Source organism: Grampus griseus, assembly GCF_964374135.1.
Source record: "Grampus griseus genome assembly, chromosome: 11".
In the NCBI taxonomy this organism is placed as follows: Eukaryota; Metazoa; Chordata; class Mammalia; order Artiodactyla; family Delphinidae; genus Grampus; species Grampus griseus.
The window spans coordinates 93,873,213-93,900,061 of record NC_139005.1 but is presented as its reverse complement, the minus strand read 5'-3'; the positions used below and the strand labels follow the sequence as shown (position 1 = coordinate 93,900,061).

Here is a 26,849-nt window from a genome sequence, read left to right as displayed (position 1 = left end):
GGGGGGGGGGGGGTGGAGCGTTGGGTTGGCTCCAGGCTTCTGTTTATATATCTCGATGAGCTAAATATACAGGCTAAGGGGTTCTTCTGTTCTGGTCCAGCAGCTCCTCTGCATTCTTCCTCCCGCCCTCACCTCCCCTCCCTAGCACACACAGGCACACACACGCGCGCGCGCGCGCACACACACACACACACACACTCAGAGCCCCTGCCTCTCCCTCCCCCAAGCCCACAGGGCCCTGCCTGTGCCCTCCTGCAGCCACCAGCACACGTCCTGCCCTTGCCTACAGCTCTCCCCACCAGTGTATTGGCTGCCAGGAGCTGACCATGGAGCTTGGCTCCAAGCTCAGGAATGACATGGTCCAAACTGCCCCTTTCTGATTTCAGGAGGTCAGGTGGGAGGGGTTGACACGTGTCCAAGGTCACACAGCATACAAGTAGATGAGCCCCACCAGAGCCTCCTGTGACTGCCAAGCCAGAAGCTCCCGCAGGAGACAGAGGTGAGGGCCTGAGGTGGTGGGACTGAGTGCCCAGGGGCAGGCAGGCTGGGGCCTGGAGAAGGGAGAGTGGAGCTTGGAGGGTGAGAAAGCGCGAGCCAGATTCTGCAGAACACGGAAGACATGGAACTGGGGCTGATGGTAGGGGGTGGTGACTGAGGGTCTTGGGAGAGAAGGAGAAAGAGGATTCCATTGGCGAAATCATCTCTGGACCCACAGGGAGCTCTTCTGTCATCATCAGCCCCCAAGCCCACTCCCTGCACCCAGACCTCCCGAGTTCGCGTGCATGGCTAGCCCACCACCCCGGTCATAAGCCTGTAGAATCCCGTCCTGCAGATCGCGGGCCGTGTCGCTGTCCGTGGTGCTGAACCTTTCCATGGCCTCTCCCAGGCCTGGACAGGGTCCATTCCCACCCAAACCTCTCCCAGCAGTTCAGCAGGGTTGAGGGATGAGATAGTGGTGGGAAGGAAGGGGGAGATGGAGACAAAGGACAGGGATTGTGAAGGAGGTGGCCTCGGCCAAAGGTTTTCAGGGAGAGAGAGCGATTTCTCCTTTGACATAATTTTCAAATAACCACAGTGACCAGGAACACCACAGCAAAGATGGCTGACGAGTCGCGGAACCAAGGCAGAGTGAGATGTCTGCAAATCTGGGCGAGTGTTGACACGCACAAATGAATCCAGGCCGGAGGGCGGAAACTGGGCAGCCTGAGAGTAATGTCCTCAGCAGACTTGAACCAAAACGCTTCTAGTTTTCCTGTGTTTTTATTACCCATCTTGATGAAAAGATTGTGCGTTTTCACACTGTCACAGAGCAAACAGAGCCGTGATTTCCGTTTCCCAGGGTACGTGGCTGGTTCATGTACTCCTCACAGCTCCATCACATTCCTGACAGTTCCGAAAATTTTTGTTTTCCTCTGGGAACATAGAAGCATGCTAACCCTCCCTTTCCCCATCACACGCCAGGCTCAGGAGCCCCGTTCCCTGGCACACACCTGCCCCCCCACCCCGCGCAATGCTCTAATTACACCTGCCCCCTCCCTATGCTGTCTCATGCCTCCAGGGCCTTTGCATATGCTGTTTCCACACACACACCTGAAGTGCCTTCCTTCCCCCTTTTCTCCTTCTAGGCCTAGTTTCTCTGTCTCCTCTGCTGGGCTCTGCAGGGCAGGAAGTACCACACTCATCTCAGTATCCCCAGCAGCCAGCATAGAGGCTGTCATACCCACTTACTGGGTTTCCCTTCCATTTAGATGAGTGAGCTGAACTGAAGAAACACTTGACTAAATATTCTAGGATTGGGGAGGAGGGGTGCAAATTGACTTTTCTAGCAAGGAGAGTGGTGCAGGTGTTCAAAGGGAGAGGTCTCCACGTTCTTAGACAGAAACTTACTGCATAAGGCAACCTTAAGGGAAGTTTAATACAATCCTCCCTCCCTGCTTTGTCTCATTTTGCAGAGGAGAAAACTGAGGCTGAGAGAGGAAGGGCCTTGGTGCACGGTTGTCCAGGGAGATAGTGGGCATCCCGAAGCTGCCCGAGACGACAGGGATGTCCTTCTGAATGGAGCAGGTGGGGAGGGGGCTGGCTCTCTCTTCCAGGCCCCTGGGCCCCAGCTTGACCATACATATCCCTTAGGAGAGAATCTATCAGCCCTGGCAGAAAGATGGCCCCACCCCCTCTCCTCCACCACCCCACCTGCCAGAGAATCCCAGCCTTCAAATAATGAACGATTCCTAATTTAATTACATCTTTAATTCATTTGGGTCTCTGAGGAGCTTTGAGCTGGAGTCTGAGGAAGTGCTCAATAGTTTCCGAGAGGGAGGGAGGATTTCCTTTCCTGTTTCAGGGAAGGGAGAAAGAGAGGCCGTAGTCCCCTTTTCCTCTGGGACTGTGTGTGTCCCCTACTTTCCCTGAAGGGAATCCCTCCATCAGACTTGGACTTTGAGACAAACAAGGTGCTGGCAGAGGGCAGGGTAGCAGCTGGTGGAGGAAGCAGTGGGTATTGGGGACCCCCCCGCTATTTTAAAAGACAGAGTGCTCACTCACACAGCAGGGAGTTGGTTGTGGACTCCCTTCCGTGTGCTGGGGCATCATAATCACTGCAATCATTTCTTGAGGGTCTTCTGTTGTCAGGCCCTGCATCCAACTTAACGTTTACCTCTCAATATTACCATCTGTGTTTTGCAAAAGAGGAAACCAAGGCTCCAAGGAGAGGAAATGACTTGCCCAAGACCATAAGGTAGGTAAGAGGCACAACCAGGACTCAACAGTTTTCTTTCTGGCTCGAAGCCGCTGCCCATAAACTCTACCTCCACCCCCACCCCGACCTGCCGCATCTCGGACAAGGAATCCCAGGAGATGTCTAATCCAAGGATGCTGACACTCCAGGGATGAACCTCTTGGAAGTATTTGGGAAATCTTGTGCCTATTGCAAATTTCATCAACATAATAATAAGGGCAGACATTTATACAGTCTTTACTGTGAGCTAGGCACTGTTCTAAGCACTTTCACGTATTACCTCATTTAACCTTCACATCAGTCCTATGAGGTAGGTGCTAGTATTATCACCCCCATTTTACAGATGAGGAGACTGAGGCACTGAGAGGCGAGCAACCTGGCTAAAGGTCACATACCTGGGAAGTAGTGGGTTCTTAGAGTCCTGCAGAGTAGGGTTTATAATCCTGACTTTAAAGATCAGGAAACAGGCTTAGAAGGGGCAGGGCATCTCTCAAAGACACACAGGAAATGACCTAACTTAAACTCACACCAGGTCTGACCAAGTTCCAGGCTCTCCATTGCACTGAGTAGGTGGGAACCTCAATTTCCTCATTTGTCAAATAGGTCAGACATCTGTGTCACAGATTAACTGGGAGGACCAGAGGTTAACTGGGAAAGCACTCTGTAAATGGATAGGCACCAAAAACATGATAGCTATGTTCCTAAGGCACTTAGAATGTGTTCATTTAATCCTCACAACAACTTACAGGGTTGACATTATGGTTAAGCACAATTTATGATGAGGAAACTAAAGCACAGAGAGTTTAAGTAATTTGCCTAAGGTCACACAGCCCATAGATGGTGGAGCTAAGATTTGAACCCAGGCAGCTGGTCCCAGAGTCATGCCCTTAACCACCATGCTCTGCTCCCTCCACCTGGGAGCATCAGGGAGGGTGGGGAAGGGATGGGAGCCAGTGATGAGACCTGGGAGGACACAGAAGGAGGTCATCTGGCAGAGAACAAGTGAGAGCAGAAGCAGAAGAGGGGACAATTCTGGGACCAGACCTGGGGCGGGGACACAGCCTAGCGCCCCACCCCAAGGACCGAGGGGTCTTAGGAGCCATTTGTGTAGAAGCCAAAGCCATGGGGCCCCAGGCACAAAGGTTTGTATGGTGGGGAGGGGGTGTGTTGCCAACCCAGGGGCCAGCAGATGGGGCAACAGCAGCCCTAAGGGCCACATGGGCCACCAGCTGGACAGGCAAAATGTGCCCAGCAACTCCTGCCACTAGGAAGCATCTGAAGGGGGACAGGCCTGGGGGCAGATGAGAGGCTGTCCAGAGGGGCTGATGACCTGTGCTGGGGCGTAGTCCTGGAGGTGGAGAGACAGGAGAGTCTGAGGTGATTTAGAAAGTTGAATGGACAGGACGGGTGACTCCTCTCATGGGGGGTAAAGGACAAGGGGAGAGTGGCACCCCAGTTTCTGGCTGACGTGAGACAGAGGAGAGGAGAAGCAGGTTTGGGGGAGGAAAGCAAACTCCAGTTGGGACAAGTTGAGGCTGAGAGGTTTATGCAACATGCAAGAGCAGAGGACACGCCCAGGAGGCCATGGAGACATGAGTCTGGGGCCCTAGAGAGAGGTCTGAGCTCATGTAGAAGCCATACAGCCTGGGATGGCTCAGCCACGGGCTGGTGGACTCACCAGCCTCCTTTTACCTGTTTCTCAGGAGAGGAGTTGAGTGGAGCTGCCAGGACCCTCTGGGGACATCTCCTGCCCCTGTCCACCAAGCCAGGGCCCCAGTGGGGGGGCCTGGGGGGCTGTCACCCAGGACTCCCTCCTAGACTGAGGCTGCAAGTTGCGCTGTCCTCAGGCTGGGCTTTGCCTCCCGTCCAGGCAATTCAAGAGACAAGACCTCAAGCACAGACGCTGGCAGACAGTGTAGGCACAAGGGGCTGACTTTACTGCAGTTTCTCCAAGTCTGAGAGCCATCCTGCCAGGGAACAGGATGCCTACTAAGGAGTGAGCTCCCCATGACAGGTTACAGCCACACAACTAATGAATGCTTCCTCCTCCCAACCAAGCCTTCCCACCCATCTCCCTGTCTTTGAGTCTGTGGACACCATCTGTACCCCACCCATCACACCAGGCTCTAGCGTCTCACATTCACACTCACTCTGCTCCCCTGTCACGCTTCCTGCCTCAAACCTCGCTCATACTGAATGAGGAAACAGTTTCCGGCACATAGTAAGTGCTCAGTAATATTTTTTACCTAACAAATGGCTTGACATTCATTCATTCATTCAACAAACATCTGCCAGGCACCACTTGAGGGTCTGCGGCTACAGGCAAGAACGAGATATAAACTGTTCCCCAGACAAGCAAAAGCTAAAGGAGTTCATCACCACTAAGCCAACCTTACAAGAAATGTTAAAGGGATTCCTCTAAAAAGAAAAGAAAAGGCCATAACTAGAAATACAAATATTATGAAAGAGAAAATCTCACAGTAAAGACAAACATATAATAAAGGCAGTAGAACAACCACCTATACAGCTAGTAAGAAGGTTAAAAGACAAAAGCAGTGAAACCGTCTATTCTACAATAATGAGTTAAGGGATACACAGAACAAAAAGATGTAAAATATGACGTCAAAAACATAAAATGTGGGAGGGGGAGTAAAAATGTAGCGCTTTTAGAACACACTCAAACTTAAGCGACCATCCACTTCCAAGAGATTGCCATACACATAGGTTGTTACATAAAACCTCATGGTAACCACAAACCAATAGCAGACACAAAAAATAGAGAAAGGAAGACAAACATAACAGTAAAGAAAGTCATCAGATCACAAGGGAAGAGAGAAGAGAAGAAAGGAACAGAGAAGAACAACAAGAACAACCAGAAGTAATTAACAAAATGGCAGTAAGTGTGCTATTACATTTAATAATTAATTTAAATGTAAATGGACTAAAGGCTTCAATCAAAAGACTCAGGGGAAAAAAGGGTGTATAGAAGCTCTGTGGCCCTCACATCATGATTGAGAAGACAGACAACCAACAAGAATAAGAAGTGGAAGTAGGGCTTCCCTGGTGGCGCAGTGGTTGAGAGTCCGCCTGCCAATGCAGGGGACATGGGTTCATGCCCCGGTCCGGGAAGATCCCACATGCCGCGGAGCGGCTGGGCCCGTGAGCCATGGCCGCTGAGCCTGCGCGTCCGGAGCCTGTGCTCCGCGACGGGAGAGGCCACAGCAGTGAGAGGCCCGCGTATCGCAAAAAAAAAAAGTGGAAGGAAAATATCTGGTGGTTAGACCTTGGTAAGTGCTGTGGAGGGAACAGCAGGGAGGGGTGCGGGGAGTGGGGTGTTGGGGGGCAGGCCACGGTAATTTGAAGATCCCAGGGTGATCCAGCTGTGGATCCATTACTGCCCCACGCTGGCTCGAGGCTTTACGTGCTAGCACTCCTGAGTCCTCACAGCCCTAGAAGGTGGGTGTCATTCTTTTCATTTTGCAGATGAGGAAACCGAGGCACAGGCAGGGTGGGTCTCTGGCCCCTGGTCTCACACAGGACCTGAACCAGGCTGTCTAGTTCCTGTGCTGGGAGGGTGGGGTGAGAGCGTCTTAGGAAAACCCTTCCAGGCAACCCGTGTGCCCTCACCCTCGGGAAGGGCAACATCACTGGGGTGTGACAGGCACAGTCCCACGGGGCTCCCCTCCCCCCGCCCCCGGAAGGGCCTCATGCTTAGTTTAATGCTCTGCTCTCAGCTCACCATCTCAATTATTTTTTAATAGTTATTATTTTTTTAATATTTATTTATTTAGTTAGTTAGTTATTGGGTTGTGCCGGGTCTTTAACTGTGGTACGCGGGATCTTCGTTGCGGTGTGTGGGATCTTTTAGTTGCGGCATGCGAACCCGTAGTTGCAGCACGTGGAATCTAGTTCCCTGACCAGGGATCGAGCCTGGGCCCCCTGCATTGGGAGCGTGGAGTCTTAACCACTGGACCACCAGGGAAGTTCCCCCATCTGAATTATTTTTGAACAAGGGGCCCCGCACTTTTCTTTTGCACTGGGATCCACAAATAGGTAGCCAGTCCTGCCCTCAGAGAAGAAGGCCTCTAACAGATGCTCCCCTCACTCCCAGCCCCTCTTCCTCAGGCCTGCCAGCCCTAATCACACAGTCAAGGGGCACTGTCACCCGTCTTCCCCAGGCTCCTTGACAGTGGTGGGGGCAGAGCATTCCTTCTCTGTGTCTCCAAAGCCCAGCGGGCAAAAGCAGACCCTCTGGGACTGTTGGCTGGGTTGGACCAGCTGGGTTGGGATGGAGTGAACTGGCCCCTCTTGCGGGTCCTTGGTGGAGTTATTGGTGCAAATCTCTAACAACTCTGCTTCCTTCTGGGAGATCTTGCGATTCCCCTCTGGCCACATCTGACTCCTGATGCCAGGCTCCTGACTGGGAGGCATCCTCTCAGGACACACCCAATTAGGGGCTCTGGGGTCCAGGGACGTCCCCACCACCCGCCCAGCCCCTGGCCCCTGCACCCTCAGCTCCACCTGTGTGGGGTGAAGAGAGTCAGACGTTTCACACCTTCTCTTTTCACGGGTTGGCAAAGAGGATCAAAGAGGGCTGCCTCTCCTGGGCTGAGAGCAAGGACGCACAGGAGTGCGATGAGAGCCCCAGCCTCTGACCCTTGTTCCTCTCTAAGTGCCCCCTCTGAGCATCTCAGGACGCTGGGACCTCCTCCTCTGTGGTTGAGGAAGCCCCAGAGGCCTGGCCAAAGTCTCAGTACACCCCCAGGCCTGAAGCTCCAGCTCCAGGCTTCTTCGTCCTCTGCATCCTTGAAGCCTGCGCCTGCAGGGGACCAGGGTTTTCACCACCGAGCAGACATGGGACCCTGAAGCCATGACAAAGCCTCCTCGTTCTGCCTCTGTTCATAAACCTCACATGACACCGGTCATTCCAGACCCCCAGCCTGACCTCCTGGAGGCTCCTGGGGACTGCCAGGAGGGAAACTGGGAGGTGTATTAGTCAGGATGTGACTGGCTGTGCTGTGGTAACAAATCGATCCTGAAATCTCAGAGCTATAAAAACTATAACAACAAAAGTTTATTGCTTGGGCTTCCCTGGTGGTGCAGTGGTTAAGAATCCGCCTGCCAATGCAGGCGACACGGGGTCGAGCCCTGGTCCGGGAAGATCCCACATGCCAAGCAGCAGCTAAGCCCGTGCGCCACAACTCCGAGCCCACGCTCCACAACTACTGAAGCCCGCGCTCCTAGAACCCATGCTCCGCAACAAGAGAAGCCACCGCAGTGAGAAGCCTCCACACCGCAATGAAGAGTAGCCCCTGCTCACCGCAACTAGAGAAAGCCCACATGCAGCAATGAAGACCCAACGCAGCCATAAATAAGTAAATAAATTTATTTAAAAAAAAAAAGAGTTTATTGCTTATCTGTGTCACAGTTCAACTGGACCATCCTCTGCCATCCACAGTATAATGTACCAAGGTCATGGTAGCAAGAAGCATGAGCTGAAGCTTGCAAGGGATGCTTGCAAGAGCCTGGCCAGGCCCAGAGTGGCATCATCCCCTCCACCAACACTCCATCAGCCAGAATTAATTTCCTACCCTACCTAATTGCAAAGGAAGCAGCGGTAGAGGTAGGGGAGCTGATGTAAACACCAGCACTGTCCAGTCATGACTGGTAAGAGAGTTAATGCACATTCTCTGGCCACTTCTGAGAACTGAGCCCCTGTCTTGTTCAGTATCTGGCCCCTCCAAGACCAGCCCCTAGAGCCCCACCCTTGTCCTTGCAGGGATGCAATCTTACCACTTTAGCATCAAGAACTCAAAATCAATCATCAGTCGCATTTTACAGCCGTTACTCCCCACCCCTGTCTTCCCCTCCCAGCACTTAGCATAAGGCCACAATCACCCAGAAGTTCAGGAGCTGAAAGGTTTGCACAGAACAGCCCATGCTCATTCTTTCTCTCGCTGTCATAATTGTTAATTTATCATTTATACTCTCAGCTATTTCTAAAGAGGGTTTCTTAGAAAGTGAAATAAAAGATTAGAAATCATTTAGGGAACAGGAATGAGCTAGATATATTAGAAAGTTGAAATGGACACATTACAGTTGAATAATACAGTAATGTAATACAATAATGTAATCGGTTACCTTTATTACTACAGCACAGTAATAATGCTATCCAACTGGAGCTTCCTAGCAACAGAGGCAAAAAGAGAAACAACTTCTCCCTCCATATAGGCATCCCTTCCTGCTTCTTTGGCCAGCGCTCTTTTCCCTTCCCAAAGCTCTTTCTGTTTATCCTCCCTTGTTTTCAGATCCACTGGGGATAGAGAGATCCCCCCACCACTTTTTAGGCACCCATGTCCCCCTTGCAAGGAAAGAACAGCATAAAGTCAAATGGCTAAGGACATGGAAGCAACCTAAGTGTCTGTCAACAGATGAATGGATAAGGAAGATGTGGCACACATACACAATGGAATATTACTCAGCCATAAAAAGGAACGAAATTCAGTTATTTGTAGCGAGGTGGATGAACCTAGAGTCTGTCCTACAGAGTGAAGTAAGTCAGAAAGATAAAAACAAATACTGTATGCTAACACATATGTATGGAATCTTAAAAAAACTGGAAAAAAAGGTTCTGGGCAGGACAGGAATAAAGATGCAGACATAGAGGACACAGGGAGGGGGAAGGGTAAGCTGGGATGAAGTGAGAGAGTGGCAGGGACATATATACACTACCAAACGTGAAACAGATAGCTAGTGGGAAGCAGCCGCATGGCACAGGGAGATCAGCTGGTGCTTTGTGACCACCTAGAGGGATGGGATAGGGAGGGAGGGAGGGGGATGCAAGAGGGAGGAGATATGGGGATATATGTATATGTATAGCTGATTCACTTTGTTATAAAGCAGAAACTAACACACCATTGTAAAGCAATTACACTCCAATAAAGATGTTAAAAAAAAGAGAGAGTCAAATGGTTACAGTATTAGTGTAAGGGAAGCTCCAACCTGAAGAACTGAGCGTACACAGGACTTGAAGGTCACTCTCACTCTTTTGGCTCTTGGTTAAGGGATGGAGCAGAGGCTAGAACTCCAGGGCAAGAGACACCTTATTCTTCACGGGGATGGGTCCAGGCCATGGCTTCATCAAGTACCCTGGAACTGCATCTGGAGGGCAGACGCCCCCTCCCCTGATGTCCTACACGTTAAATCACTGAATCCCCAGGATGACCCTGCGAGAGAGGCCTATATCCCCAGTTCGCAAATGGAGCTACTGAGGCCAAGAAGGGAAATGACTTCAGCAATGTTACCCAGCTTCCCCTAAAGACTGAGCCTCAGGGCAGGAGACCCCAAAACTGTGGACGAAATGCTCAGAGTTCTGAGAGGGGGAGGAGTGGGGTTCCCAGCCAGGCCCCAGCTTGGTCAGGAAGGTTCAGGAGATGGAGACCAGCTCCCCTCTCCCCAACCTCAGACTCCAGTTGCCATGACAACAGGGCCTCCATTCCGGGTGTTTGTTGGAAATTTGCATTTTAATGGAGATGTAATTAGAATTTAAAAGCTGAGGCTGGAAGGGACCGAATCCTTCCCAGTCCCTGGGGAGCCAGAACCCCCCCCTCCGACTACTCACCCTCTGCTCCACCCAGAGCCCTATTCTGACATTTTCACAACCGCTATAGTCCTGGCGTCTGTCCCCACTGCCCAGATGGGGACCCTGAGGCCCCGAGCAGAGAAGGGACTTATTCAGGATCTCACGGCGAGGACAAGTCCCCAAGGTCTGCTCTGCCCAAGGACCCCGTCCGTGGTGGTGAGGTCTCAGAGCAAGAGCTGGCTGGAGGCAGGGGTGCTGGCTGGCTGAGGGCCCCTCAAGTCCTCCCCTAACTCTTCCAGGCTCACCCTTCCTCTCCCTGTAATCTCACAACCTCTCAGTGGCCCTGGGGGCCTGGCAGGGCTGGGGGACTCCTCCCATCGCACCCCAGGGGGAACTGAGGCCCAAGGGATGTGCCACGGTCACACAGCAGCTTCGTGGCAGAGCTGTGCCTTTGGCTGGTCAGCGTTGAGCCCTTCAAAATATTCCACCCTTGACCCCCCACCCAGAGCCACTATCTGACCCCAGACCTCCGTGGAGAATTTCTAGCAGCTTCTTCCTGTGTCTTTACTAAGTTCTTAAAATCAGTCATGCCAGCAATTTTGTCTTTTCAAATCGTTGAACAGAAGCTACTCTGCCTCTGCCTGGACACCCCCAGACAGGCTGCTGTCCCTGGGGAGTGTCTATGCGCACCATCCTAAACTCCACAAACCCTGGGGTCCCAAACACAGGCCCTCAAGAGGCAGAAAAGGCTCACACCTGCTGAGAATGTAACACGAGTGTGTGAGCAGCACAGGACCCAGATCCCTTGTTCACCTAAAATCCACTTCCCTGCACATGGCCTGGCTCCTAGTATGGGCTCAGCAGATGTTTATTGAGTGAATAGAAGATTAAGTGCCGGGCCTGGTGATGAGAACATGCCATGCAAACTCCCACTGCACCCTCCCCCTCCACACACCCCTGAGGGAGACACCACCAGCGCCCACAAGAGCCCTTCCCCGGGTCACACAGCTGGTAGGTGGCAAAGGCTGCATTTGAACACAGACCCGCTCACTCCAGGCTCTGGAGCATTACTCTCCCCTTGTGCTGATCACAAAAGCATGGAGGTCCAGCAGCTACATACATGTGCAGGTCACACTCACAAACGTGGACACGGGTCCCACGGGCACACTGCTGGCCCACATGGCAATCCTTTATTTTCAAACATGTCGTGCTTACTCTGTGCCCAACGTGCTGTTCCAAGTATATACTTTGTACTCAGTCCTCACAGCCACCCTGCAAGGTAGGGACCGTTATTATAATCAACATACAGATGAGGAATCCAAGGCACAGAGAGGTTATGTGACTTGCCCAAAGTCACACAGCGAGTGAATGAAAAAGCCAGAATCGGAACCTACACAGCCTGGCTCCAGAACGCGTGCTCCCTCCAGACCTCAGGACCCCGGAGCCAGGAGCTCTGGGTCCCCACCACCCTCAGCCGTGGGAGGAGGGCTGGACAATATTTCTCAAAGCCCAATTCACAGAGGAGGAAACAGGTCTGGAGAAAGAAGGTGGCCTGCTTTGGGGTACACAGCTGTGTGAGCCCAGGCCAGGAAGCCCAGAGCATCTGCATCAGTCCCAGCTCCCTGGGGGTTCCCCCAGCCCTGCCCATCTCCCAACCCTTCCCTCTGCCCACGGTGCCCTCCCCCACCCGGGGGGACTGAGCAGGAGTGATTGCCTGGTGACAGCCTGGTCAGGAGGAAATGAGACCTGAGGCAGGAGCATCACCTCTCAGAAAAGAAAGCTCCAGAGACCCTGAGAGGGATGTGATGAAACCAGAGGCCGAAAGGAGCCCATTCCTCGCCCATTTAGAACCAGACAGCACAGAAATGGATTTTCTCTTGAGAGCTCTTGTGAACACACTTCAAAGCCACTGATGGCAGGAGTAGGAAGTGAGAGGGAGGGAGGGAGAGGGGCCTTGGAAGTAACGCAGGGCCAGGCAGCAGAGAGAAGGGAGAGGGCCAGGCGATCACCAGTCAGAAGAGGCAATTGGAAATTCCATTTGGGTTTTCAATTTGAAGGTGGAGAAAGGCCAGGAACTTGGGGGAAGGGGGGTGGTGACTGCATAAGAGAAGGAAAGAGTCAGAGATAAGGAGACAGAGACACACAGAAAGATGGGGAGGCAAAAGCAAATTACAAGATCCCAGGTGTCCCCCCCAACACAGAATTCAAAAAGGTCTCACACACACGCTCACCCACGCTATTGCTCAGGACTCAGAGACCTGGGTTCTAGTTTTCCCTCTGCTCTTGAAATACCCTGTGACCCTGCAGAAGACCCTACCTCCCTCTGAGCCTTGGGGATCCCCCCACCAAGGCCTAGTGAGGTTAAGTTGGTTCCAGAAAGGCCAGGAAGGAGACCGGGATGGGGCACGTGGGCGACAGAGGCTAGGGAAGTGGCCACCTCACTGTGATGCTCCTTCTGTGTGGCCCAGGGCCTGGGCTGAGCAGGCACCGAGGGGCATCCAGAGAAGGGCCAGGGCCCAGCGTTTCCACGTGTAGATGAGGCTGAGGGCAGGAAAGCACCCTGAAGCCAGGCAACCAGGACAGGAACCCACCTGTGAGACCTCACGACTCCCGCCCTCCACCCCCCACAGGGACAGGGACAGAGCAGGAGGGAGCTGCCCTTTCAGAGCCTGTCCCATCAGGGGTCCAAGACAGGCCTGGTACTTTTTAGGTGCCCATATGCGGGCACCTCTTTCTTGCTGAGTGGGGTGGACCCGTCTGTAACATCACTGACCCACCCGGTCCCTATTCGGGTAATAAGAGCTTTACCCGTATTAACTTACTTGCTCCTCACACCCACTTTATTACGGAGCTAAGTCCCATTTAACAGATGAACAAACTGAGGCACTGTCTATTAAGGGATTGAGCGAGTGAGTGCCCAGCTGTCATGTGCACACCTTTCCGGAAGAAAGCCTCATTTCCCCGCTGGGCAGCCCAGCCTGGTGGTTCTGCCTCAGCTTCCCCATTCAGTCTTGGAAGGCCGCGGGGCAGGGACAGCCGGAAGCCAGGGCCACGCAGGGCTGGTCGCAAAGAGCCAGCTGACGTCGAGGGGCGTCCAGACCCCACTCTCGGACACCCCAGCCTGGACGGCGGCGGACCAGATCGCGGTGCCGCGCCGCGCGAGAAAGCTGTCCTGCGGCGCCACCTAGTGGCCAGAGTGGCCGCTCGGCCCCTCCAGAGTCTGGCAGAGACGCTGCAGGAATCTACTGCTTCGCTGGGACATTGGAACACAAAATGTCCCTCCACCCTGGGGACCGTGTTCTGACCACCCCAGGTCGGGAGGAGAAAGAGGTACGGTGGAGTTTGGTCCTTTGCCCTCCTGAGGGGCGGACTCACTCATCCCACCTGGACATCTCTGCCTTCATCTATCTGATTCGTGCATTTATGGAGCCCTTACTGTATGCCAGGCTCTGTTCCAGGCGCTGGTGAACAAAGAAAGATCCCTGCCTTTGTAGAGTTTACAGTGGAGAATGGGTGAGGAAACAGTCACTAAACAATAAATGAGTGGGACTTCCCTTGTGGGCAGTGGTTAAGACTCCATGCTCCTCGTTCAGGGGGCCCAGGTTTGATCCCTGCTCAGGGAACTAGATCCCACATGCATACCACAACTAAGAGTTCGCATGCCACAACTAAGGAGCCCTCCTGCCACAGCTAGGACTCGGTGCAACAACAACAAAAAAAAAAATTAAAATAAAACAATAAATGAAGATAATAAAAGAAATTAAAAAACAATCTGGCTATTTCAGAAGCAGGAGAAAAAGAGCCTGTCTGACAGCATCACTGAGCTCCAGGGGACCCACAACCCTCAGGGCAAATCCGTGGAGCCTGATGCCAATGAAACCATGCAGCCCTCCTTGCTCCTCTGGGGTCACTCCTGTCCCAAGGGACATGCCCTCACTACAGGATCCTCCTGCCTGAGATACTCCCCTCCCACATGGCCGGCTCCTCTTCTCCTCCAGAGTCCTCCTGACTCCCACCCAGCGCCCCTGCAATGCTCTCCTGGGTGGGTGGCACTGGGGAGCAGTGCATAACTGCTCAGGCCAGGCTGTCTGTCTTGATTCCCAGCTCTGACACCACCTTGTGACCTGGACAGGTTCCTTGGCCTCTCTGTGCCCCTTTCCTCATTTGTAAAATGGGGGAAGCAGTTGTTCCTGCTCCAGAGGAGGGGAGGGCAGTGGTGGTATAAGTGAGTTAACAAATGTAAAACACTTAAGACAGCACCTTGACACAATGTTTGTTATTATTAACATCTGTTTAGGTTTTTCCCTCCTGGACTAGCTGATGGAGGTTAGTGAGGTTCATTCACAAAGGACCAACTGAGTCACCTCCATGTCCTACACGCTACAGTGTCATGTATACAAAAGGATCTCAGAACATGTTTGTACGGTGAATTCAGGGGTTCCCCCTCATTCACCACTGATTTATTGAGTGCCTTTTGCATGCCAAGTACTGGGCTAGGAGCTGCAGATGGAGCAGTGATCAAGACAGGTTTCCTCCCCACAGCAAGAAGAGTACTAATTTCTAAGCCAGAAGTTCTCAAACTATTTTGTCTAAGAACTCTTTACTCTTAAAAAAATTCAGGATCCCAAAGAGCTTTTGTATGTGTAACTAACAAGAGTTACCATGTTAGAAACTAAAACAAAATTTTAAAAAACTTATTAATTCATTTAAAACAACAATAACAAGCCCACACATTAACATAAGTGACATATTTTAATGAAAACAAAACAAAATAGTGGGAAAACACTGATATTGTTTTGCATTTTTGCAAATGTCTCTAATGGAAGATAGCTGGATTCTCATGCCCAACTAGATCTGTGCGATATGTTGCTCTGGTTGAAGTATAATACTTCCAAAAATACATTCCCCTTTTTCGTAAAAATTGAGAATACTAACTCTCCGTCCCGAGCGCGGCCTCGCCCACTACGGAGACGCCTGACGCGATAGGACTGACCCACCAGGCTGGGCTAGCGGTGGACGGCTTCCGGGAGAAGGCGGGGCCTGGCTCCCAAAGGGTCAGTGGGGTTGCGATTGGACGACAAATGCGTCCTTCGGCGCGTTGGCCCCGCCTCCAGATCCCGCCCAGTGGTAAACCTAACGCCTGCGTCCTAAGGAAGGTGGGCACTTCCGCCCGCCCACTGCGGAACCTTTTGTTCTAGCTCGCGTTTCCACCGAAACGATAAGGGCGGCCAAGGCGGAAGTAGTTGAGGCGTGTGGGCGGAGCTAAGCACCGCTATGTCGGTTTCCTTGCTGCGGCGAGGTTTGGAGCTTTTGGGGGTGCCTGAGGGTGAGGAGCTTCTTCCCAGAGACGTCCAGCCTGGGCGGGAAGGCGGCAGGGGCTGGGGGCAGGAGCCCCGAGGGTGCGAACGATCCAGACCGGGCTTAGCCTCGGTGGGATGGGAACCCTGAGCGCCCTCCGAACCGAGTCGGTTCCTCTCTTCCCCTACAGCCCCCAGGGACGCGCCAGGCCAAACCAAGATGAGCGAGGCTCCGATGAAGCGGACGCGGAAGGCAAAGGCGGCCCAGGCCCAGAAACTGCGGAACTCGGCCAAGGGAAAGGTGCCCAAATCGGCGCTGGGTGAGCTCGGGAAGGGGATGGACGCGCTGCTCCCGGGGTCGGGGGGCGGTGCCGGGGAGGAGGAGGCGCTAGAGTGAGGGCTTGAACTGTTACCCAGGAGTTTCTAGAATACCTGCTGTGCGACGGGCGTGGGGCGGGATCCTGGGAACACGGAGGTGAACGAATCACATTGTCCCGCCCTTCAAGGTCTACAGCCCTAGTAGGGAGAGAAGCATCGAAGAGTTTCAAAATCAGCGTATGGTTGCTGTGATAGGGTCTATGCATTAAGACTGTGGTGCTCTGAGAGGGACTTAGAATGAAAGGCCAAATCGGACTTCTCTGAGGAAGCAACAGTTAAGCCCAGACCCGATGGAAGTATACGAGTGAACCGGGGGAAGAGTATTCTAGAGAGAATGGCATATGCGGAGTCAGAAGTTTATTGCTTTTGAAATCTTGAAAAAAAAGAAGCCTGGTCAAAGTGACATACAGGGAACGAGGGTCAGAGATGGAGCATTAAATAAAATTAATACTCCGTGTGCCAGGTGCTGTTATAAGCCTCGTACAAATGTTTGCTCATGTAATTGCTCCCAGCAACCCTGTGAGGTCGGCACTATCATTACCTCCATTTTACAGAAGCAGAAACAGGCCCCTGCCCAGATAGTACAGGTAGAAACCAGGCAGATTGTCTCCAGAGCCCTGATCCCACCTACTGCTTCAAGATGCTATAGCCTGGGCGGTGGTGATGGTGCGGAGATAAGAGAATTGTGCAGGTGGAAGATGCGGTGAGGAGGGGGCATTGATGGCGTCAGTGGTGAATTGGCTGTGAGGATGGAGGCAGAGGGAGTCAGCGAGTACGGAATGTCTTGGGGGATGTGGCGCCACTTAACGAGACCTGCAGACTTGAGGAGCTGGAGTGGGCAGGAATGTAGGGTGTTTTTCACCTGTGGCAGGACTTGGTGAGCTCCTAGTGTCTTTGAATCCCCAGGGCCTCGTGCATAAAAGGTGTTCAAGTTGTTTGTTAAAAGAACTATGGTTGAGGTCTATCCCGATGGGGCTTTTTCTGTAAACCTACATCGTTGGAAACGCCTCATAGATTAACTGTGTGGTTTCCTTTACTCATAGAACTACCTGTTAGATCTGTGGGAAAGAACTACAAGACAGAGCTGCCAAGTAAACTATGAAAAACCTAACGAACTTTTTATCTTAGGTATTGGCATATCCCAATGATCTGTACTGTTCTAAGGTGTGATGGCTTAGGAGTGAATATGATTTGAACCTAATACATTTTTAGAGGATGTCAAATTCAGAACCAGGCAGATCCATCTCCTGACCCTAAACATGGTCCTAAAGTAAATCACTTGAGGAAATTGGATCCCAAAGATTACAGGTGGGGAATTTTGAAGTGTGTCCATATTTCATTGGAGATCAAAGAAGCCTAACTAAAAGAATTGTGGGCTGACTCATGATAACTTCTTTTTGAAAGGGCTATTTTATCTTGAAGATTTATGAGTTTGGAGGAACTAAGGGGAATGGCAGTGGAAAGAATCGAACGTGTGGAATTCCTTAAAAATTTATTGACTTAAATAACTGTCTGTGTTACACATAATAAAAAAAAACCCTTTAAAAAAAAAAGAAAGAACTATGAATTCTGAGGAAATACAGCATGAGCAAAAGTGTGGAGGCAGGAAAGTGAGCCTGGGTTGAGCCACAGTGGTGCTGGTGTGGAACAGGCACACAAGGGGCCCGAGGGAGGTCACGCCTCCATCCCAGCCCCCGCCCCACCACCCTGTCATGGCACATGACTGAGGACTGAGAGGATTCTCTCAACCCTCAGTGGCCAACCTAAAGAACACCTCTGTGGCTGCCACCTTGGTCTGAGCTACACACCATCTCTTGCCTGGATTATTGCAGAAGCCTCCTAACTGGTCTCCCTTCCACTGCCCCCTCCCCCAGTAATCTTGTTCTCACCATAGCAGCCGAAGTGATCCCGTAAAATCCTGAGTCAGACCTGTCTCTCCTCTGCCCTGCACCCACCAGGGTGAGAGCCTGAGTCTGTCAGTGCCTGCTCAGGCCCCACATGATCTGCTCCTTCCAGCTTCGTCTCCTCGGCTTCTCCCCTCTCTGTCCAACCACTTTCTGTTCTTCAAGCACATTAGTCACACTTCTGCTTCAGAGCCTTTGCACTGGCTGTTCCCTCTACCCAGAATGCTCTTCTCCCACAGTGTCACACTCTCTCCCTCCAGTCTTTGCTCAGAATTCATTTCAGTGAGGCCTTCTCAGAGCCTCCTGTTTGGAATTGCAACCCTCCCCCCAGCATCTCTCATTTCTGTTTACTATTCTCTTTTTCTCCATAAAATGATCACCCTCTGAAATACCATTTACCTTGTGTACCATCTCTCTTCCCACGGAATGGAAGTTCCATGAGGGCAGGACTTTTTGTCTGTTCTGTTTCCTGCTCTGTGCTCTTGCACCTAGAACAGTGGCTGACACACACACAGTAAGTGCCCAGGCCACCTTTGTGGAGTAAATCACTTGAGCAGGTGGAACCAAGGGGGACTTTGAGCAGGACCTGTGTGGGGTGTGGTTTTGACAGAAGAGCCCAGGCTGTTGCAGCAGCCTGGGGAAGGGACGACAGGGCTTTTGGTAGGGCCATGGGAGGTGGGAGTGGGGTGGGGAGATGTCAGGAGGGGACCCAGAAGGCTTCCAGGGAGTGAATCTGAAATGATGCCACCCTGCCTGCCATCCACAGCTGAGTTCCAGAAGCGAGAGCGTCGAGGTTACCTTGGAGTAAACCTGAGGTTTATGACTAGTGCAAGAAGCACAGTGGCCGAATCCGTCACCCAGCAGGTTCGTCAGGGGGATGGGCTGTGGGAAGGAACCTGGGGGGTGAGAACTGAGGCTGTTCCTGGGATCTGTGGGAGTCTCAGCCCTGAGCATAGGCTGGAGGGTGGAGCCCCCTCCAGGCTCCTAAGAGCTGGACACCCCGCTGTGCTGTGAGGGGCCTCCCCCTGGAGGGCCGAGAGCAGTGTGGGGAAGGTGGGAGGCCGGGCCTGGCCTTGCTCCCCTGGGACCCCTGTGGGCCTCCGCTGGCTCCTCTGTAAATGGAAACCACATGCCCTGCCTCCCGGGACGGTGTGAGGGCCAGGTGAGAGGGTGACACTTGGTCGGCTGCACCAGGTTGTGTGGCTGCAAGTGGCTGGGAGTCCCCACCCAGGGCTCCTGACTCTCACACCCCCCAAGATTGTGCGCCAGGACCGGGGCCGCAAGGCCTGTGACCGGCCTGTGGGCAAGACTAAGAAGAAGAAGAAGGCCGAGGGCACCGTGTTCACCGAGGAAGACTTCCAGAAGTTCCAGCAGGAGTACTTCGGCAGTTAGGCTCCTGGGAGGGCACAGCCGCCTCGGACCTCTCAGCCTGGCTCAGGAAAGCCGTGGAGTGGAGGCTGGCACGGAGCTGGCAAGCTGGAAGCCCAGGGGAGGACCTTCGCTCAGACCCGAACTGACATCTGCAGGCTCGGGAGGTACTATCTGCCTGCTGGAAAGGAACACATTGGACTGTTTTGTCTGCTTTGGCCCAGGGAGGGCCTCAGGGCTGTTTGCTGTGGAGAGGCCTGTCACTGGGCCCTTGGGGACCACACCTCTGATAGGACGAGGGCCGCTGGGTGGGCTTTCGGGTTCTAATAAACGTGGCCCGGGGCTGTGTGTGCTGCTCTAACAGGGTGTCTCCCGCCTCCTCTGGCACCGAGGAGCCTTCCCTCCCTCCCCCACCTCCCGGCTGGTTCTTAGGGCTCCAGGTCAGAAGTCCTGCAGCCCAGCCCCGGCGCAGGTACCACCAGAGAGCAGTTCACCCATCCGCAGACCCCGCAGGCCTCCTCTCCCTGGGGTGGCAGCCCCAGCTGAGAAGGCAGCTCTTGAGGAAGCTGAGGGCGGGAGCATGGCTGCCTCAGCCCAGTGCCCAGGGCTTGTGCCCTTGTGTGTTTTTTTGGGGGGGGGCGGGATGAAAGGCCACTTTTTGTTTCTCTGACCTCTGTCACAGGAGGTGGGGACTAGTGGGGCGACTCAGGAGGTGAGCTCAAGAAATAGGGTTTTACACGCAGGTCTGCCGAGCAGAAGGGTGGTGCTGGGCCCAGAGCTGCACCACCAGGGGAAGGTGGAGGCCGGGCCGCGTCCGGCGGGGGCAGCGCAGGGCAGGTGCTGTTGAGCAGATGCCCGAGTGAGCGGGTGGTGCTGCCCAGCTGGGTCTTCAGTGTGGCACTGATGACAAGTCCTAGAAGCCCAGGGGTCCCTTCTGGGGAGGGGGCCCTGGAGGCCTCCAGGCTGCTCCGTCTGGCTCGCCTAGTGCCACCCCCCGCACGCCTAAAGGCTCCCTGGGACACGTGTTGTCTGGTAGGGGACTTCTGAAGGGACCCTGCCGTGGGTTCTTCTGTGCAAGAGAAGGGGAAGTTTTACCCCTCACACAGCCAGACCCCGGCAGGGCTGTTCCTGGTTGCTATCCAGCTTTCCATGCCAAGTGGGGACAGGAGGGGACCACAGAATTGCCTGAGGCAGAGTTGGCGCCTGTCCTGTCTGCAGTGCAGGTGGCCTCCGAGAGTAGGAAGCAGACCAGGCATCCAGGAAGTCAAGATGGGCAGAAGAGGTGTCGTGACTCCAAACGGTATTGCGCCACCGTCCTCAGATGGCTTGTTCCAAGGGAGAGGGGGTGTTTTCCCAAGCTCTCCTCCTGCCTGCTGAGCTTCACTGACCCCTGTGAGGAGAGACACTCCGGTGTCCTTGGAGGCTCATTCCCTTCCTCTGTTAAGCAGCTTAGCAAGCAGCAGCCTCAGCTTCTTGCTTTCTCTCACCAGTTCTCTGAAGAACCGGCTGACCAGGGCCCCTTTCTAACGTGCATGCACCTGCTGTTATGTCATCACGAACAGGTTCCTGCCCCCTCCCCAGGTGTAGAATGAGGGGCCTGCCTCTGCGGGAGGGTGAGAGCAGGGGTCCTGCGCTTCTCTGCTTGTGAGTTTCCAGTAAGTCTTAATGTTTGTGCCGAGTAGCACCAGTGGGTGTGTGTCCGTGACCCCAAGGCATGACTGATGTTAGCGTTCACCCGAGACACTGGTCCTATGGGTCGGGGTGGGGCCCCACAATCTGCTGTTAAGTCACCCTGGACGGCTCCGTTGCAGGTGGTGAGAAGGCAGCGGGTGGGGGCCCTGGGGAGGCGGGTGCTGGCGATGGAAGGAGGAGGATGTGCCACCGGGGAGGGGTGCCGGTGCAAGAGCCACACATGGGGGTGCTGACCATGAGCCGCGGACCGGGTGACTGACAATCTTTTGGGAAAGGGACAGGAACCAAGTAAGAGGACACTGTGGTGCCACATTGAGGGCTGGGAGGAAGAGGCCTTCCCTGATGGAGCGGCTCTATCACTGGTGGTTTGGAGGAGCTGACACATTTGCCTAGAGACCCAGGAGGGCAGGACTGCCACGTGGGACCTCCGCCAGGGTGTGTGTATGAGGCTTAAGTTCCTGCAGGAGCTGGGCCGATCCCCATCAGGTGACATCTAACACAGCTGGGGCCAGGGAGCCCTCCTAGAGAGGTGGGTGGGACCGTCTGCCCATTCCTCCGCGGCTTTTTCTCAGGGTGCTCTCCCCATTCTACGTCCACAACTTTCCCTGTCCTTCGAAGCCCAGCTCAGGGCAGTTAAGACCTCGATCACCAGGTCCAAGGCCCACATGTGACACCTCCCTTGGTGCCTTGGGGAAGCATTCCCATCTGGGCCACCACCATTACTTCTCCCACATTACCCTCTGTTAGGCATCAGGAAGCAGGTGAGGGGAATATCAGCCCCACCACAGGAGGCAAAACAGGCAAACGCCCATAACCCTGGGTTCAAATAGGCTCTACAACTCCTCCAACCGCCCTCTACCGCAGGACCTGTGTGCCTGGTGCCCCATCTGCATCACCCTCATCCCAACCACTCTACACTTTCACAATGGAAAAATGGTCCTCCCTCAGCAGGCCCTAAAGGACCCAAGGAGAGAAGAAACCTGCGCCGGCTGGGCTCACTCTTGTACTCAACAGAAGATGACATCTCCCTTATCTTGCAATAAAATAAGTTACCAGCCAGGACTGCAGGGCCCTTTCATCCCGACATCAGGGATGGCAGGCCTTCCAGCTCGCCGAAGGTGCCAGCCAGGGAAGCAGCCAGCCTTTCGGCCCTGCTCTTCCATTTGTTCCAGCAAGAACCGAGAAGCCATCTTTCCCTGAATAGACCCTTCTGGAAAGGCCTCTAAGAACTGCAGCAGTTTATCAGTGAAACCGAATCCCCTTGTGCCCAGCTCAGACTGTGGGGCCTTATCTGGGTACTTACTGTTGGCACAAAGCAACAATCATGCGGGAACAGGGGGAGCCCAGGCTCCACTTCTCTGCCACCCTGCTCTTTCATAAAATTCCCCAGCCTCACTCGCACCCAAGGGTGCTTAACATCGAGTCAGACAGTTTTTGGTTCTGGGGAAATCACCCAGCCACCTACTAGGGGGTTATCTAGCCCAACTCCGTCTCAGGGGTCCAACTGGTCATCAGTGACCCTGACATACAGCCCAACAGTGTCAGAAAAAAAAGAATCTCACTCTGGGCTTCAATTCCAAGTCCCGATAGCCAACCCCAAAGCAAACTGGTGCTTCTGGGGATTGACTGAGCTCTTTACCAGAGGCAAGAAACCAGACGCAGCAGTCTGCAAAAATACTTTCACTACAAAATAATTTATTAAAACACACAGCTTCAGCACTAACCTATGTACAAACACACACCCTCCTGACTACCCTACAGCTAGGGGGTCCTCTTCTTCCCCCGTGCCTTGCGGACCTCTTCTATTAAATCCTTCAGATACTGGATCTCCTTGGCCAAGGAATCTGCCTTCTCTTTCAGAGCCTCATTCTTCTTTTCTAGCTCTTTACATTCACCAGTGAGGGCCTCCTGCTCTGCCCTCTTCTTCTGGCGGTACCTAGTGGCTGCTGTCTTGTTCTGCTCCATTTTCTTCAGTTTCTTATCTAGTTTCTCACCCTTTACTTTCGCTGCTATCATCTTCTCTCCAGGAGGGTCATAGGGCTTGGGGCGGGCAGAGCCACCAGGGGCACCTGGAGATAGCAGGCTTCTATTTGGAGAACCCCTGGAGGTAGGGGGGCTATGCTGGGGAGAGCCCAGATAGGAGTCAGGGCTCATACAGATGCCACTATCATTATCTGAGGGGGCATCCTCTTCCTTTACGCATGGAGGGACCAGCATAAGGTAAGCAGTGGAGTCTGGCTTCCCATCTTCTTCAGACGTCACTTCACTGCATAGCTCTAAAGTAAAAGAATGATCTGGAGTGGAGAACAGGGCCCCTGGGGAGAGGGGAAGAGGCTGCAAGAAAGTGAAAGGGGCACCCTGGTCAGTTGTTGGCAAACTTTCTGGAAGATGGCCTATTGGGTTCACAAGCTGGGGGGGCTCCTTAGTAGCCTCCTGGAGTAAGGGGTCAAAGAGATCACACGTGTCATCCAACGAGGCCAAAAGCTCATCTGGCATGGTTTCCAGATCATCTATACCCAACAGAGCATTAAAATCAAACTCCTTCAGATCCATTTTCTCCACCATCCAATCTGTCCCAGAGAACGCATCCTCTGCAAAAAAAGAAAGTTGGAACCAATGAGTCAAATGTACAGGACTATCACCAGATCCCACCAGCAAATAAAAGCAGCCCACTCACCCTTGCCGTTATCTGAGGCACTGACCAACCCATCCATAGCCAGCCATTCGGAGAAGCCCGCCTTAGCCTTGTCGCCAGAGAACCCATGAGGTTTGAAGTGCTTGGCCACCTCCAGGTAGTCATCTAGGAGACCCAGGCTCTCTTCAGCCCCCAAACCCGACTGGTCGAAGGGGGACATGAAGTCCACCACCAACACCTCGCTGCTCAGGAAGCTCTTCTCGGCCATGTCGCGAGGTTTTGGTGGAATCGAGGAATGTGCTTAACTCGAAGGTGTCTTTGTCGGTTACAGCAACGCTGCTGCTGAATGCCTTGAAAAGCCTTAAGACAAATCAGAAACCAAGTCCCATTAAAGATCAGCTGGCCTGAGAATTTCATCTTTTCATCCATGAGGCAAGATGGCCAAAATAGAACTCCATTCGGTGTTGAGAATCGGTACCACGTGGCCCCAGGGCCATCGCGTCACCGCCGCGTCCCTCAGGCTGCACAAAATGGACGCCCGGCCGTTCCCCACCGGCCAGAACAGGAAGCCGCCCCACCCGCACGTCCAAATCCGCCTCTGGACGCCCGGCCCCGCCCACGCCCCCCGTGACTCACGCGGCGGCCGCCACCGCCCTACCACGCCGCCATCTTGGCCGCTGCCACGTTTCGCGGGGCACCAGGTGGAAGCCGGCGGATTCGGGGGGCCGGGGCTGCCGGGGGCTCCCGACCCAAGGGAGCCGGAGTTTTGGGGACACCCAAGCAGGGGCCACGCGTTATGGGCGCTCGTAAAACCACTCCCGCCTCCGCGAAGCCGCCCAGCCGCCGGCCGCTCCCAAGCAGGCAGAAACCCCTCACCGACCCAGGGGTGCACGGCCAGAGCAGCGCAGGCCCAGTACTTACGCCATGGCTTAAGCCGCTGGGGGGTGCCGCTGCAGAGCCTGGTGCTGCTGCCGCCGCTGCAAAAGCCAATGCTGCCGCAGGCACTGCTGCCTCTAATACGCCATGGTGGCCGCGGACGCTACGGGAGCGGAGAAAAGAAGGCACGCACTCGCACGGAGAAATCACATATACAGACAGAAGGAGAAAAAATGGCGGCGAGACGCCGAGCTCGGGGCCTTTATAAACTCTGCTCCCTGTGAGGACGCATCACAGACCATATCCTTCCGCCGCGGTCACGTGACTCGCGCCTCCCACCCACGCATTGCCATCTATTCGACGGCCCTGTCGTTTCCAATCTCCGACTTTTAAGTCTAGGGCGTAGCTGTGAAGAGAGAATGAATTGTTTTTATTTACGGCCTCAAGAAAAAGACGCATTACTTTACAAGGATTTTAAGATGAAAGGGTCACTCCCGTCCGCCGCCGGGGAGCGCGGAGGGATTCGCCACACTCATTTCCGGCGTTAGTCCGAAGGGCGGAGAGAGAAGTCTTTCATCCCAAGAAAGGTTTTTACTGTGAAGTACGAGGTCTCCTAGTTCTCGCGCGATATGCTGGAGGAGAGCGCGCATCAAGATGATTGGTCAGACATGGTGAGTCATATATATCTCGAGTTTCTATTGGCTCAGGCCGCTGATCTGCGCGGGAAGGGGCGGAGCGGCCGACGGTTCCCTCCGTCTGGTTCTGCGGTGTCTCCGGTTTTCTCTGTGACGGCGCTTTGCAGTGGCTTCCTCAGCCCTGCCCACCCGCAGCCGGTCAGGATTGCCCCGGGCAGCCCGGGCCCAGTGCGTCCCAAATAGTGGCGTTAGGCCTCGCGCCTTGCAGTCCTTTTCTGCCGTCCTCAGTGAAGCTCCAAAGTAGCGACCAGGTTCAGGCCCAAAGATGAAACTAGGCAAAAGGAAATGTCATTTCGTGTGCGTTTTCACACACAAACACTTGCAAAATACTGAGGACGTGCAAGCCCTTCAGTAGTTGAAAGGGGAGGCTGATGACCTCAGTCGAGATCACCCGATCTATGCGCACCTACCATCAAAGGCGAGTCGGGGAAATGCGTAATCCTATAGTCTATCGTATTTTTACATATCCGTTTAGCTAAAATATGTTTGCTATTTTATTGAAGAATGCAGCCTATCACAGGGGAACTTCTTTCAGTTCATGTAGTTTCAGTTCCTCTAAGAAGAAAGATTTTATTCAGCTGCTCTCTCTCACTCTAGGGTAGTTTCAATTAGCTCCCAACGCTGTACAACTCCCAGGCATAACCGCTTCCCAGCAAGTCCTCCTAATGCCCAATTGCCGGAGTTTGTGTATTCGGAGGCCGCAGTCCAGGTCAGGCCAACAACTTGCTCTCTCTACTGGGGAACTGTTAAGAGCAACAAGAAAGCCCTCCCCCACCCTCCAGCCCTCTCGTCAGACACTGCGGGGGCGGAAACCTTGAGTTTCTGCTTCCATTCCTTTCAGTAAGCCCTACAAATATTATTTCTGAGGACTGATGTCAAAAATTTGGGAAGGACTGTCCTACATTACTGACCATTCATTGACTTGATTCAGTCTAGCCCAGCAATTTTACAATGGTAAACTGAGGACTAAAGGGATGAAGGGTCTTGCCCAGTGAAGGCAGTATGGGGTAGGAGTTAGAAGAGATTTTAGGGGTAAACCCCGCAAACTTGGCTCTTCCATTTATTAGCGGAGACATTTTGGTTGAGTGACTTATCCTCGCTGAGTCTCAGTTTCCTGAGCTGTAAAATGAAGCGAATGGTGAGTATCCTTGCACTTAGAATGAAGATAATATAAGAGGCACTGAGCTTAGCGCCTGGTATCTGATAAGTGCTGGATAAATGGTTGCTATTACTCCTATTATTAGAACTCAGGTCTCTGACACACCTCCCAAGGCCCCCTCCCCATCTTCATTACATCATCCTGCTTCCTCAGAGGACTATTATTAACTGAAATCAACAACTATAAACAACTGGTATATGCAAAGCATACTGGATGCTTGATGTGGTTTTTTTCTCCCCTTGGGGAATCACGAGTATCTAGATATATATAAAGGATCTAGTCTTTCAGTGCAAAGGCAGTGAGCTACTACTCAAATCTTAAAAAGGACCCTCGGGGCATGTCCTCCTTTCGCTGTCAGATGACCATGCAGATGGCTGAGAATTAAAAGTAATGCTGCCCCAGGTTGACACTGCAGAGGGGTGGGAGAATGACTCCAGTGGCACCTTGTCCCATCCTTTCTATTATGGTGACCCAGATCAGGCACTTCAAAGGTTCTCCTAGCTGCAAATGGAGAACCAGTCCCACTGCT

The 26,849-nt window shown here is 53.4% G+C and overlaps 2 protein-coding genes across 3 annotated transcripts; one reads left to right on the top strand and one right to left on the bottom strand.

Moving 5' to 3' along the window:
- The first annotated feature begins 15,548 nt into the window (after positions 1–15,548).
- Positions 15,549–19,624, top strand: RPS19BP1 (ribosomal protein S19 binding protein 1). 2 transcript variants are annotated; one of them, XM_082666506.1, is made up of 4 exons: positions 15,549–15,642; positions 15,805–15,933; positions 18,662–18,759; positions 19,153–19,624. In XM_082666506.1, exons 1-4 carry the CDS (start codon positions 15,591–15,593, stop codon positions 19,285–19,287), a joined length of 414 nt encoding a protein of 137 aa, XP_082522632.1. In that variant the 5' UTR covers positions 15,549–15,590; the 3' UTR covers positions 19,288–19,624. The 2 variants fall into 2 exon arrangements, with proteins under 2 accessions (XP_082522632.1, XP_082522631.1); XM_082666505.1 differs by having other exon boundaries at positions 19,090–19,624.
- Positions 19,625–22,630: 3,006 nt separating this feature from the next.
- ATF4 (activating transcription factor 4) lies at positions 22,631–24,697 on the bottom strand. Its single transcript, XM_082666418.1, has 3 exons — positions 24,512–24,697; positions 23,633–23,950; positions 22,631–23,546 (listed from the first exon to the last, which is right to left on the bottom strand). The coding sequence occupies exons 2-3, from the start codon at positions 23,856–23,858 to the stop codon at positions 22,717–22,719; spliced, it is 1,056 nt and encodes a 351-aa protein (XP_082522544.1). The 5' UTR covers positions 23,859–23,950; positions 24,512–24,697; the 3' UTR covers positions 22,631–22,716.
- Positions 24,698–26,849: the final 2,152 nt, after the last annotated feature.

Excerpts from the sequence above, each read along its gene's own strand:
- RPS19BP1 (XM_082666505.1), top strand. The coding sequence starts at position 15,591 with ATGTCGGTTTCCTTGCTGCGGCGAGGTTTGGAGCTTTTGGGGGTGCCT. Across the intron at positions 15,934-18,661 it reads GGTGCCCAAATCGGCGCTGG|CTGAGTTCCAGAAGCGAGAG; the intron begins GTGAGCTCGGGA and ends TGCCATCCACAG. Across the intron at positions 18,760-19,089 it reads CCGAATCCGTCACCCAGCAG|GTTGTGTGGCTGCAAGTGGC; the intron begins GTTCGTCAGGGG and ends CGGCTGCACCAG.
- ATF4 (XM_082666418.1), bottom strand. The coding sequence starts at position 23,858 with ATGGCCGAGAAGAGCTTCCTGAGCAGCGAGGTGTTGGTGGTGGACTTC. Across the intron at positions 23,547-23,632 it reads TGCCTCAGATAACGGCAAGG|AGGATGCGTTCTCTGGGACA; the intron begins GTGAGTGGGCTG and ends CTTTTTTTGCAG.